We start from the raw sequence: 13,135 nt of genomic DNA on the forward strand, positions 1-13,135 counted from the left end.
ATGAATGGGCAGAAGCCTATTGATTCTGGTAATAATCAGAAAACAGGAAAAGCCCGATTTCCACTATCTGGCTTACAGAGTGCTGCAGGCAGAGAAAGTTCCCTGTTGCTCTCTGCTGCAGCCTATTCACTTATTAGAGGGCCATGTACTTCACTGCTTATGTGAGGTGAGCTGTACACCCGGTTGGGTCTCTTGCTCCTCCCATCCCACTGCAGCCAGCTCCCTCCCTTACCAACAGGGTCCTTGCCTCCTCTCTCCTGCACCCTCGCTGGGCTCCTGACAGTCATTCAGGCCGGCCTCCAACCGGGCCCCTCACCACTCGCTCTGACAAGTTCCTCCCCAGCCAGGCCTCCATTTTGCACTTAAAAAGTTGGATAACACATCCACAAATCGGCCTGCATGAGCAACAAAGCGGGTGACCCTCTAGTTTTAAAACATTGGTGAACGACTCCATGACAAGAGCCCCTGCAGAGCTTGCAAGCTACAGGGGATGTCTTACAGGCTTTGCAGGGCTGAGGCGAGGTGGAGGAGAGGGCATTCAGAGGATGAAGGAATAGGATAAGGAGCAAGGATAACACACACCCCTGACGAACAGCGCCGGTGCGAAGAGTGCTTTGTCAGCGGGAGAGCTCTCCCGCCGACAAAGCTGCTGCTGCCTCTCGTTGGGGGTGGAGTTTTTTGGTTGGCAGGAGAGCTCCGTCCCGCCAACAAAGAGCGGCCCCACGGCGCACCTTTTAGTGGCGGGGCTGTCGTGGGGACAGCTGTGTCGCTAAAAGGTGGGCAGCGTAGACATAGCCTGAGCAGAGTATGCTTGTTTGTTGGGGCATGTTATTAGAGGAGAATCCCACGAAAAGGAAGACTTCAGGTCTCTCGGTGGGTGGAGAAAAGCTAGAAAACGTGCCCCGCGTTCAGCCGAAGGCCTCAAACACCAGATGCCAAATAAAAAGATCCCCCAAGTGAATTTTTACTTGTGATTTTAAGCCCATTCTCTTTGGAGGGGGAAGGGGCTGATTCATGGGTTTAACGCTTGGGGCTGGCAATACAGTGTCTTGCAAGTTTGATAGCGCCTCCCCCACAGGGTCCAGGACCCCGAACAGAGCCCAGGACCCTACAAAACACGGAACTGCGCAGCACTCGCCCCGACGCGCCCTCGCCCCCCCCTCCTCGCACTGGGATTCTCCCGCCCGCCGCCGCCCACCTGCGCGCCCCCGCGCCGGGATCCCGCCCCCGCCCCGCGCACGTCCGCGCGCGCGCGCCGCGATTCCCCCCCCCCGGCCGGGGTAACCGAAAGCGAAACCCGCCGGCCCCGCCCTGCTGGCGGCGGAAGCGCGTCAGTTCGGGCGGGTCTCTGGCCGGCGCGGTTCGCAGGGAGGCGGAGGCAGCGCGGCTTCCCGGGCCGAGTGGCGCCTTGCGGACGGGGACTATGTGGGCGCTGGGGGCCTGGGTGCTGCTGGGCGCCGTGTGCGCGGGTGAGTCTCCCCCCCCGGGGCTGGAGCCCCCGGCCCGGCGCGTCCGGCAGCCCCGGCGCTGGCAGCGGCACCTGGGCGGGAAGGGCGGGGCCTGGCGCTGTCACTGAGCGGCAGGAGCCGCGGGACCGGGTGCGGGGCTCCGGGCCCCTCCGCCAGCCCGGGGTGGCTCCTCGCACCCGGGCGCCGCGTGGCTGGGTGGGGCTGGGGCGCGTGGCTGGGTGGGGCTGGGGCCCGGGGCTGTGCTGAAGGCGCCGGTCCCAGCAAAGGTCCCTGGGAAAGTCCGGGGGCGGGGGTCTGGGGGGGTGTGTCTGTGTGTGGGTCTGTGTCTTGGGAACCAAGCCGGGTGGGGCCTGCTCCTTCCGAGCCCAGTGCCAGGCTCTGCTTTAGGCGCAGTGTAAGCCATCTTCCCAAGCCTCTGTGGGTGCAGAGTTAAATGTCGCCACCTGTGTGTTAGGCTCCTGCATGGGAGGGGGTCCGGCCGGCCAGTGCTGAGCACCCACAGGTTCTCTTGCAGGCCGTGGGAGAGGCAGGTGCTCGGGACCCCCAAAGAGCAGGCCACTGGCGGTTAGACATCCAGCTAGCTTTTAGCGTCGGTGTTTAATGTTTTGGGGCATGTTCTAGCCCTTTGTAGGTTATTAGAGGTGTGTATGCACAGAGGCCCCTGCTACGTAATTATATAATTGTGTAAATAAATACATTCTCTTGTCATATCAGTCTGTAAAAAGGGAAATAAGAACAATCTGGAGAATTACAGACCAGTCATCTTAACTTCTGTACCTGGAAAGACAGAAGAGCAAATAATTATGCAATTGATTTGCAAACAACTTGAAGATAATAAGGTGATAAGTGGCAGTCAGCATGGATTTGTCAAAAACAAATCATGTCAGGCCAAACTGATAGCTTTCTTTGACAGGGTAATAAGCCTTGTGGATAGGGAGGAAGCCTTAGATGTGGTATATCTTGACTTTAGTAAAGCTTTTGATACTGTCTCGCATGACCTTCTCATAAACAAACTCGGGAAATGCAAACTAAATGGAGCCACTATAAGGTGGTTGCAAAACTGGTTGGAAAACCATTCCCAGAGAGTAGTTATCAGTGGTTCACAGTCATGCTGGAAGGGCGTAATGAGTGGGGTCCCGCAGGGAACAGTTCTGGGTCCAGTTCTATTCAATAGCTTCATCAGTGATTTCTATAAAGGCATAGAGAGTCCACTTAAAAAGTTTGCGGACGGTACCAGGCTGGGAGGGGTTGCAAGTGCTTTGGAGGATAGGATTAAAATTCAAAATGATCTGGACAAACTGGAGAAATGGTCTGAAGTAAATAGAATGAAATTTAATCAGGACAAATGCAAAGTAGTCCATTTAGGAAGGAACAATGCATTGCACACATACCAAAAGAGAAATGACTGCAGGAAGGGACCTGGGGGTCATAGTGGACCACAGGCTAAATATGAGTCAACCGTGTAACGCTGTTGCCAAAAAAGCAAACATTTTTCTGGGATGTATTAGCAAGAGTGTCGTAAACTAGACATGAGAAGTAATTCTTCTGCTCTACTCCATGCTGATTAGGCCTCAACTGGAGTATTGTGTCCAGTTCTGGGCACCACATTTCAGGAAGGATGTGGACAAATTGGAGAGAGTCCAGAGAAGAGTAACAAAAATGATTAAAGGTTTAGAAAACATGACTTACAAAGGAAGATTGAAAAAATTGGGCTTGTTTAGTCTGGAAAAGAGAAGACAGAGAGGACATGATAACAGTTTTCAAGTATGTAAAAGGTGGTTACAAGGAGGAGGGAGAAATTTTTTTTCTTAACCTCTGAGGATAGGACAAGAAGCAATGGGCTTAAATTGCAGCAAGGGCGGTTTAGGTTGGACATTAGGAAAAACTTCCTAACTGTCAGGGTGGTTGAGTACTGGAATAAATTGCCTAGGGAGGTTGTGGAATCTCCATCATTGGAGATTTTTAAGAGCAGGTTAGACAAACACCTGTCAGGGAGGGTCTAGATAATACTTAGTCCTGCCTTGATGCAGGGGACTGGACTAGATGACCTCTTGAGGTCCCTTCCAGTTCTATGATTCTATGTATATCTTCCTTGGATCACGAAAAGAAATCTCAAAGCTGAAACCAAGAATCAGCTATGTGAAGTCAACAGACGGGACCAGTTCAGTAACGTGCCTAAATCTAAGCATATGAGTAGTCCTTTTAGCTTAATAGGACTGTCTTGTGCTGGAATACCGTGCTGAATTTGGGACAAAGTGATAACTCTCGAGTTTTATGTTAGTTAATTTAAAGGAACATTTAAGTTAATACAGTATAACCTCAGAGTTACGAACTGACCAGTCAACCACATGCCTCATTTGGAACCAGAAGTATGAGATCAGGCAGCAACAGAGACCAATAAAAGAGCAAATACAGTACAGTACTGTGTTAAACATAAACTACTAAAAAAAAAAAATAGATAAAAAAAGATTTGATAAGGTAAGGAAACTGTTTTTGTATTTGTTTCATTTAAATTAAGGTGCTTAAAAGCAGCTTTTTTCTTCTACATTGTAAAGTTTCAAAGCTGTATTAAGTCAATGTTCGGTTCTAAAGTTTTGAAAGAACAACCATAACATTTTGTTCAGAGTTGCGAACATTTCAGAGTTACAAACAATCTCCTTTCCCAAGGTGTTCGTAACTCTGAGGTTCTACTGTACTTTTTGTTTTGAGTGGTTTAGATGATTTTGTGTGTTTCATGAGTCTTGGTAAATAGCCTACTTTCCTATACTGTAGTTTTAAAGTCAGAATGGAAAATGTTTACATTCTTTGGTATGAGTTTAACTTTTCCCATATAATGTTTTTCCCAAACTCATCCCATAAGCTGTAACTTGTCCTTGTGCAGTGAACTCTGTTGAACCTTTTTAAAAAAAAAAATCTGAATCTTAAGCTGAAATATTACAAATTTTAGTTATGAGAGTCATTTGTTCACTTTATCAGGGCACCAATGTCATTTTTAATGGTGTGTATTTGCTTAATATAAACTTAGACTTCTTAAAATAAAGTTTATACAATCTGATAGCGTATAGCTCTATGTACAGTTTTACTATGTTTTGGTTTTCTCAGGGTATAGTCAAGAAAGTTCAATGAGTAAGCTAAGTGATTGTTTTATTTGACCAAAGCAATATGTGTGTGTGTGTGCGTTTTCATTACAAGGTGCCAACTAATACTGTAGTATATATAAAGTTTGTTTGTTTATGCTTGTTATATTAATGGCCAACCCAGTGATTAGTGGCAGTGTGTTACAGTAATACAGTTCAAGGATCAGCTGCTTTTGGGGTGGAGGTGATCATTGATCAAGGGCCAGTGCTTTGAAAAGCTTACTGGAACTACAAATAGCTGTACCAGTTGGAAAAAAAGCTTTACGAGCTATGGGTGGTTGTCAGATACATGCCATGATTCTGCAGGCACTTACACATGTTAGTAATCTAATTGAAGTCAGTGGAATTGGAACTACTCTTACTCCTGGGGAAATTCTGCACCACTACGCAATGCAGAATTTCCTTTCCCCCACAGAGATGGGCTGCAGTGCTGCTGGCTGCAACTAGGGGCCACTGGACCCGGCAGAGCCCAGCTTGCACACAGAAGATACTGCTGGGGAGAGGAGGAGTGATCTAGAGGGTTCCTAGCTGCTGCAGTTCGCAGCACACCCTGAGAGAGGGAGACGGTGGCATGCAAGAAACTCCATGCAAGCCTGGGGCCAAACATCAGGCTGTTTCTCCCCCTGGATCCCTGGGCTGGGGGTGTCTGTCTGGGCTGGGAGGGGGCCATGGTTGAGCTTTGGGGGAAAGGGAGACAGGTGTCGGGCTCTGGGGGTAGGGGATGCAGGTATCTGGGCAAGGGGGACGGCCGCGGCTGGGCTCATGGAGGAGATGGTGTGGGTATCTGGGCCGGTGAGGCCCCGTGGCTGGGCTCAGAGGTGGGGTTGGGTATCTCAGAGGACAGGTTGGCTGGGGGGGCAACCGTGGCTGGCTCAGGAGGTGGGGGGTTGTATGTTTCTGGCCTCTGGCTGGGCTCCTGGGGGGAAGGAGGCAGAGAAACAGAAATCTGGGTTGTCATAGGGGTTTCTTTATCTCTATTCCTGGGAGAATTTGTGTGTGTCTGTCTGTATTGTTACAGACTTACTTGCTGACAGGTATTTTGAAATAATTTATCAAAATAATTGAAACTGGTGTGATTATGTAGTGTTATTTTGACAAATAAAATTTGCAGAATTTTAAAGTATTGTATGCAGAATTTTTTTTTTGGCACAGAATTTTTTATTTTTTTGGTGCATATTGCCCAGTAACTCATGTACACGGTTAACTTTACGCACAAGTGTTCGCAGGATTTGCGGGTCTAGATATGGTGTCTAGCACATTGAGGTTCTTGATCCAGTTTGAGGCTTCTGGGCATTAAGGCAAGTGGATATTGTGAATCTTTTTTAAAAAAAAAAACAAAAAAAAACCCACTATAGTTGTTGAGCTGTAGATAACTAACAAAAATACTGAACATAGACACTCGTGCTGTAAAATCAGATTATTTTGATTATCATCTTGCTTCTCCTGGCACCCTATTTGACTTAAACTTCTGACATTATAGCACCCAATATTCATGAGAACTTAGGGTTGAAAAGGAATGTTTTATGCTATTAGAAAACTTGCACCCCAAGCTTTTAGATCAATGGTCCCCAAACTGTGGGTGCTGCCCCTAGCAGGGCATAGAGGAATGTTTGGGGGGGACAATGGGGTCAGGCATTCCCCCATGGGGGGTAGGGTAGGAGCACCACCGAGCTCTGCTCTGGCTACGGCTCTGGAGCCCACTCCAGGCCCCACCCCCAGCTGGGCCTGGGCTGCAGGCCCAGCCATGGCTCCCACTGCTGGTGGCCTCAGTCCCTGGCCATGGCTCTGCTCCAAGCCACAGATTTGCCCCCGGCTGCGGCCTCAGCCCCTGGCTTTTGGCCCGGCCTGGCTGCAGCTCCAGCCGCATCTCCAGGCCCTGACCATGGCCCCACTCCCAGCTGTGGCCCCGGCTCCACCCATTGCCCAGCTGCGGCCCCAGCCCTGACTGTGGCCCCACTCCTGGCCCTGCCTCCCAATGGCATCATTGCCATGCAGATCTCATTTACCTGGGAAGCGTCTAGATACTATGGCAATAAATGCTATAAGATAACCTTTAGATGGATATGTGGAGAGAATTTAGCCTTCTGTTTTTAAAAATTCTGATAAATTTTGGTTCATAGTGTAGGAAAATACCACCTGAAATTTCTGAATTATCTGACCTACTGACCAGATACAGCTAAATAAATGAGAAGATATGCTCTTATTTGATCTACATATTTTTGGGTGAGCAACCCCTCTATACAAAAATAAGACATAATTTGCAAAGTAAGTTCTAACCCTCAGGGGATTTGGCTCCACCTTCAGAGTACAGGAGGTACAAATAACAAACATAACTTTTGTACAGACCATCACTCATTCTTTCCATGCTTCTCTAGGGAGCATGGAAGCAGAAACAACAGTGGTGTTTGTTTCCCTCCTAAGCCCCCTTTCAGCTGCAAAGAAAAATTCCACAGAAGAAGAGCTTGTCCCTTACTCATTACTCCCGGGGGAATTCTGTGCCAATGCGTGTATATGGAAAACATGTCGTCGTCGTCCCCCCTCTCCCCCTGCGCAGATTTCTTTGCTTCCCTGCAGAAAGTGACAGGGAAGCCACCTGGGGAGGGGCTGGGGATGCCCATGGACATAGTTTGGGAGGGCATTGTCCCTCCAAACAGAGGCGAGGTGGGAGCCACACGGGTCACCTGCCACAGCCATTCTCTATCCCCCCCCCCCATTTCTGCAAGCGCAAAGCTGCCTTGCTGAAGGAGGGTGCTGTTCGAACACCGCCTCCTGAGTCCTAGTGCTTGTCGTGTTCCCCTTCTGTGTACTAGGAACCATCCTGTTTTCTGTACAACAGTGAGTGCCTGCGGTCGGGGAAGGCAGGAATGGTGACGGGGGTAAATGGGAAAGGCGGGTGGGTTGGGGGGAAGAGGCAGTGGGGAAGGAAGGGGGTGGGACAGGGTGGGGGAGGTGGATGTGGGTGTGAGGGGGATAGAGAGAGGGGACAGTGGGGAGAGGAATGGGGAGGGGATGGGGCAAGAGGCATTAGGGAATGGGGATGGGATGGGATGGGGAAGAGAAGGGCATAGAGGAAGCAGGAGCCCAGCATCTGGTGTCCCCTTGGCAGCAGCTGCCGCTGGGGCTCCCTTGTTAAGAAGGCCCATCAAACCCCCACCCCAACTGGCCCCATCTCCCCTGCACCTGGACCATCCCGATGTGCCCCCCAGACCCTCACCCCATTCAACCCCAACCAGCTGCACCCAGACCCTCACCCCAACGAGCCCCAGCCAGCTGCAGCCGGATCCCCCTGCTGAGCACCGCAACTTCCCCCTGCTGAGCCCGACCCCCCTGCAGAGTCCTATTGCCCCTGCACTTGGAGCCCCCCTGCATCGAGATCCCCTACTGAGCCATCTGCATCAGCTTGCCCTACACCTGGATCCCCCCTACTAAGGTCCTCTGCACTTGGATCCTGCTGGGTTGAGCCGGCCTGCCCACACCTGATGTGCCTGGCACAGTGGGGCAGGGCCCCGGGGTGTTTCTGGCTCAGACCCGGCCCTTTCAGTGTGTTAGGGTCAGGTGAAGCTTCACCGCCAAGTCGCTGTCCCAGGGGAGGGGAGCTGCATGGTGATCTCCCACCTCCAAGTGGCCTGTGTTCCCCACTGCCATGCTGGAGCCTCCACATTTATTAACAAATAAAATTTGCAGAATTTTAAAATATTGTGCCAAAAAATTAAAAATTCTGCACACAGAATTCCCTCAACAGTAACTGATGGTACAGGCAAATGCATATCTGCCTTAAATCAAAGTCGAACTTTAGTGGGGCTGCTCATATACTTAGTTAAACATGTGCTTTGCTGAAATTGGGCCTTAGTGCAGATGTTTTCTCCATGTGGCCCTAGACCCAGAAAATATCCGAGAAGAATTGTCTGGTTAGATGCAGCACTGAGAATGTTGTATTAATGTTTACTTATATATGTTAGGTACTTCTAAGACACCAGTTGTGGTGGTTCCCAAACATCATGTAAGAATCAAGAAGCAGTAAATATGTCTAAAAAAGGGCTGTAATCTCCTCTTGCCTCTTCCTCTCTCTTTCCAAGCATAGCCTTCTTGGGGAATATTTTTTTTAAATCCATCCATCCTTCCTCTCTTTCTCAAAGTTTTTCTTCTTCTTATCTCTTGTTTTCCCTCTTGTTGTCCCTAATAAAGAACATTAATCTGTGCTTGTTTCAAGTGTGTGATCATGTCTGGCCATCCATTAAACTTTTCAATATTTCAGTAGCTTTCTTGTTGCTCAGGTGTTGGGTAAATTAATTGTGGAAGACTGTCTAATCAAACTTTTTTTTTCTTCCAGGTTCTGCCCAGTTGCAGTTCAATGCAATCAAGTCTGTTGAACAAACCATTTGTAATGAAACAGTCATCCTACCTTGCATAGTGACTAATCTAGCACAGAAGAATATTGAAGTCATGTTTGTTAAATGGAAACTAGAAAAAAACGAATTTTTCAGTTTTGACGGATCTAAAGGAAAGACCGCCAGAAACAAGAATTTTTCATCTGCTGTGTTAGAATCTGTACAAAATTTAAGTCTGGGCAGTGCCTCCTTGTCAATTTCAAAAACACAAGCAGTTCCAGGAAACTACAGTTGTGAAGTGACAGAATCGAATAGGGAAGGAGAAACTGTAATTGAACTTATATACCGTATAGGTAAGTTGATGTCATGTGATTTTGTAAGCCTGCTATGAAATGAAACAAACCAGGTCTTGAGGGAAAGGACACAAAATAACAAATGTGAAAATGAACCATTAAAAATACCTAGAACATAAAGTCCAGTCTTTACTCACCTGAGCAGTCCTTGTGAGCATAGTTATATCAAAGTCCAGGGGAATATTTCTATGAGTAAGAGTTGGGCCTGCCGGCTGGCATTGTCTCTGTTAACTTTTAGGGATGCTGAGGCTTTTTCACCTGATTTAGATTTTACAGACTATATGGTATTTGTGCCACACTCATTTGAGTTTATGTATATTCTGATCCATTTGCTAGATCATAGAAATACAGGGCTGGAAGGGAACTCGAGAGATCGTGTGGTCCACACATCCTCCTTGAGCCCCTGAGCTGAGGCAGGACCAAATATATATCAGTGGTTTTCAAACATTTTTTCTGGCGACCCAGTTGAAGAAAATTGTTAATGCCCACGACCCAACGGAGCTGGGGATGAGGGGCTCAGGACCGAACCAGAGGTTTGGGGTGCAGGGGTAAGGGCTGCGGGGTGGGGCTGAGAATGAGGGGTTCAGGGTGTGTGGAGGGCTCTGGAGTAGGTCAGGAGGTTGGGGTATGGGAGAGGGTCAGGGCTCTGGGCTGGGGGTGCAGGCTCTGGGGTGGGGCTGGGCATGAGGGGTTGGGGGTGCAGGAGGGGGCTCGTGGTTTGAGGGGGCTCAGGGCTGGGGCAGAGAATTGGAGTGCAGGAGGGGGTCAGGGCTCTGGACTGGGGGTGCAGACTCTGGAGTGGGGCCAGGGATGAGGGGTTTGGGGTGCAGGAACGGGCTCTGGATTTGCGGGGCTCATAGGTGGGGCAGGGGATTGGGGCGTGGGGTTGGGGCACAGGCTTACCTCGGGCGGCTCCCGGTCAGCGGCGCAGCGGAGGTGCTAAGGCAGGCTTCCTGTCTGTCCTGGCACTGCGGCCTGCACTGAATCTTGGAAGCCGCCAGCAGCAGGTCCGGCTCCTTGGCAGAGGTGTGCAAGCGGCTCTTGCCCACAGGCACTGCCTCCCCTCCAGCTCCAGTGCTTGGGGTAGGGTAGCGTGCAGAGCCATGTGGCCACCCTGCCTAGGAGCTGGACCTGCTACTGGCCGCTTCCAGGGCGCAGTGCAGTGTCGGAACAGGTAGGGACTAGCCTGCCTTAGCCGGGCAGCACCGTCAATGGGACTTCTTAACGGCCCGGACGGCGGTGCTGACCAGAGCCGCCCTGACCCAGTGCCTTACATTCCAGTTGCGACCCACAGTTTGAAAACCACTGGTCTAGACCAGTGGTCACCAACTGGTCGATCCTGGAGCCTTTGAGCATCGATCCCGGTCTCAGTCCTCCATCTTGTCCCGCCACCTCCTTCAGCATCGCAGCCAACTAGGGGAGTGCAACCCACCCAATCGCACTCTCTGCCAAAGAGGTGGTGGTTTTCCAGTAGCAGATGGCACTTTAACAAAGCGCACGCTGCAGGAACAGGGCAGCCCAGATGCCAGATGCGCCCGCTGAACTCACAGTACAGCTGAAATGCAGCTCTCTGCCCGAACCACAGGCTGCAATGCTGCTGGCGTGGCTGCAGCGCTGATTTGGTGGATGCATTCTCAGCGGGTGGTGTTGCCTTCTTCTTACCCTTGAAACATGCTTAAAGGGACAGGGAGGTGTTGAGAGGGCTGGGCTTACTGCCTTGAATTGCTGCTAGGCTCTCTCCTCTGATCCTGAAAAGGCATCAGCAGAAAACTGCCCCTCACCCACTTCCTAACCTGGGCAGAAACGCAGCGCTGCTGCTTCTGCTTCTGCACAGAACAAGTTCCAGCAACTGCCGATGGGTGCTCCCTTGCCACACCCAGCCAGAAGACACTACATCTGGGGGAAACCAGCAGAGAGGGAATCCCCAGCCACTCAATAGTGGCGGGGGGGGCAGGAGCAGGAAATCAGTGTTGCCAGTCAAAGGAAGCCCCAGCTTGAGAACAGCCCTGATTAAACAAGCAGCCCCACACAGATTAAACCATACACATGCAAGGCGTATACCAACCCCATCCCAAACAAAAGAGCAGCCTTAGCCTATCAGAGGCTGCAGGGGGTTAACAACAACAGCCACCTTGGTAATTGCCATGGCATGAAATGAAATACTCTAGTCTCCTGACTGGGGCTTTGAAATACCATTAATGGAAGCAGAGCCTGTTTCCAGCCCAAAACCTGGTGCTCCCAGCCAGGCAGGGGAACGAAATAATAGATTGCCTTCTCGCTGCGAATACAGAATGGTTTTTGATGTCAGGTCATTCAGTGTCGTAACTGGAATAACAACACAATTCATTTGGCTAATTTGGGAGGATGAATGAGCTGTTGGGGGTGACATTAATGCTGAATAAGGAGAAGGAAGGGGGGGAAGGGACTGGCGGGACTGGCAGGGAAGAGGCTGCACTAACCTCAGGCAGGAGGGACAGTGCCTCTGCTTCCAGAAGAAAATCCAGTCACTACCTGGGGCCTTGAGCAAGGAGAGCATGTGACTGGGATTGTTATTACGTGGACAGCTGTGTGCGTGTGTTTGTACCATGGTGAGCTGTCTGTGGGACTGTCACAACCAGCATATCGGTGCTAGTGTATCTGGGATACCTGTTGGTGCTAATGGACTGGGGTTTGCGCGCTGTGTACACGTGCAGGGTGCATGACTGGCCAGGAGAGGTGGGTGTGTAAGGAACGGAGGCCAGACCTATAATTGGAGCACTTAGCTAGAAGCTAGAGCACTGCTATACTGTATGGCAGAGCGTTCTTAGCCAAACTAGCTTATCCCAGCCAAACTGCGCTTTTATCAGTATCTTATCCAGCACCTCCGAGCAAAATAAGCTATACTCGCAAACCCCACATTTGCCTCCCTTCCACTCCCAGCCCCAAGCCTATCCCTCTGCTCCACATGATCGCCGCTTTCCTTCCATTCCCAGCAGAGAAGACACCTCACCTGCTCTTCATCATCTCCTTCCTCTTCCCTAGGAGCCTGGCTCCACAACCCCCCCCCCGCCAGTCCACCTTCCCGTCTCGGACCCTACTCCCCATCTAACCTCCCCCACATTCAAAGCTTCAGCAGAGCCGGTTTTCCTGTGGAGTTGATTTGAGCTTCTTTAAAATGTGGCGCATGATGGAGTTTCTTCTTCCTGCAGTAGGGTGGATAGGCAGTGGACGCGATGTCCCCTGAACCTCTCCCTGCACTACAAACCAGGGCACCCTCCCTTCTTTCATGGAGCTCCAGGAGAGAATGGCACTGGGACTCTAGTGATCATGAAGCGGTGTCATAGCTATTCACATTTCTTTGGTTTTACACGTCACCAGCAGGGAGAAGGGCCGTTGCAATAACCATGCAGAGCAAGTGAGGGGCTGAACAGCCAGGTCTCAGCTGAGCTCCTTTGGGCTCTAGAGGATATGTTGATATCATAGGCAACTTTGTCATTTGCTAGGAAGTGGCTTCTCCTCCTGCCCCGTTACCTTTGGGTTACAGCTTCCCCTTCCCTCTGCTATTGGCTCCTCTGTCTCCTGCTGCCTCTCACCCACTTATCCCCAGTTTTTGCTACCCCTTCTGGAACCCCTCTACTTTTCCTCCTTCCTGCAGCTGCGTCAACCCCAGTTTGGTATTCCCGCCTCTTATCCAACCTACCTCTGTCCTTTCATCCTTTTGTTGTTGCTTCCTCCCACTCTTTGCTGCCCCTGCCATCAATTCGCCTGCTGCTACCCCTGACCGTTGCTGCCTCCTCTCCTCCTGACTACCTGGTGATCTTGTTCGGGAAGACTGCTGGTGCTCAGGGGGCTAAGCTGGGATTCCATGA

The 13,135-nt window shown here is 50.5% G+C and overlaps 1 protein-coding gene across 4 annotated transcripts in view; it reads left to right on the forward strand.

The window, feature by feature from the left end:
- Positions 1 to 1,198: 1,198 nt before the first annotated feature.
- Positions 1,199 to 13,135, forward strand: part of CD47 (CD47 molecule) — a 40,107-nt gene continuing 28,170 nt past the window's right edge. The window contains exons 1-2 of one of the 4 annotated variants that reach the window (XM_043538527.1): positions 1,199 to 1,469; positions 8,937 to 9,287. In XM_043538527.1, the coding sequence (XP_043394462.1) occupies positions 1,424 to 1,469; positions 8,937 to 9,287 (397 nt within the window). In that variant the 5' untranslated portion in view covers positions 1,199 to 1,423. The remainder of the gene's footprint in view (positions 1,470 to 8,936; positions 9,288 to 13,135) is intronic. The other 3 variants (XM_037907614.2, XM_037907623.2, XM_037907610.2) reach the window with 3 other exon arrangements.

This window comes from Chelonia mydas, chromosome 1 (assembly GCF_015237465.2).
Source record: "Chelonia mydas isolate rCheMyd1 chromosome 1, rCheMyd1.pri.v2, whole genome shotgun sequence".
NCBI lineage: Eukaryota > Metazoa > Chordata > Testudines > Cheloniidae > Chelonia > Chelonia mydas.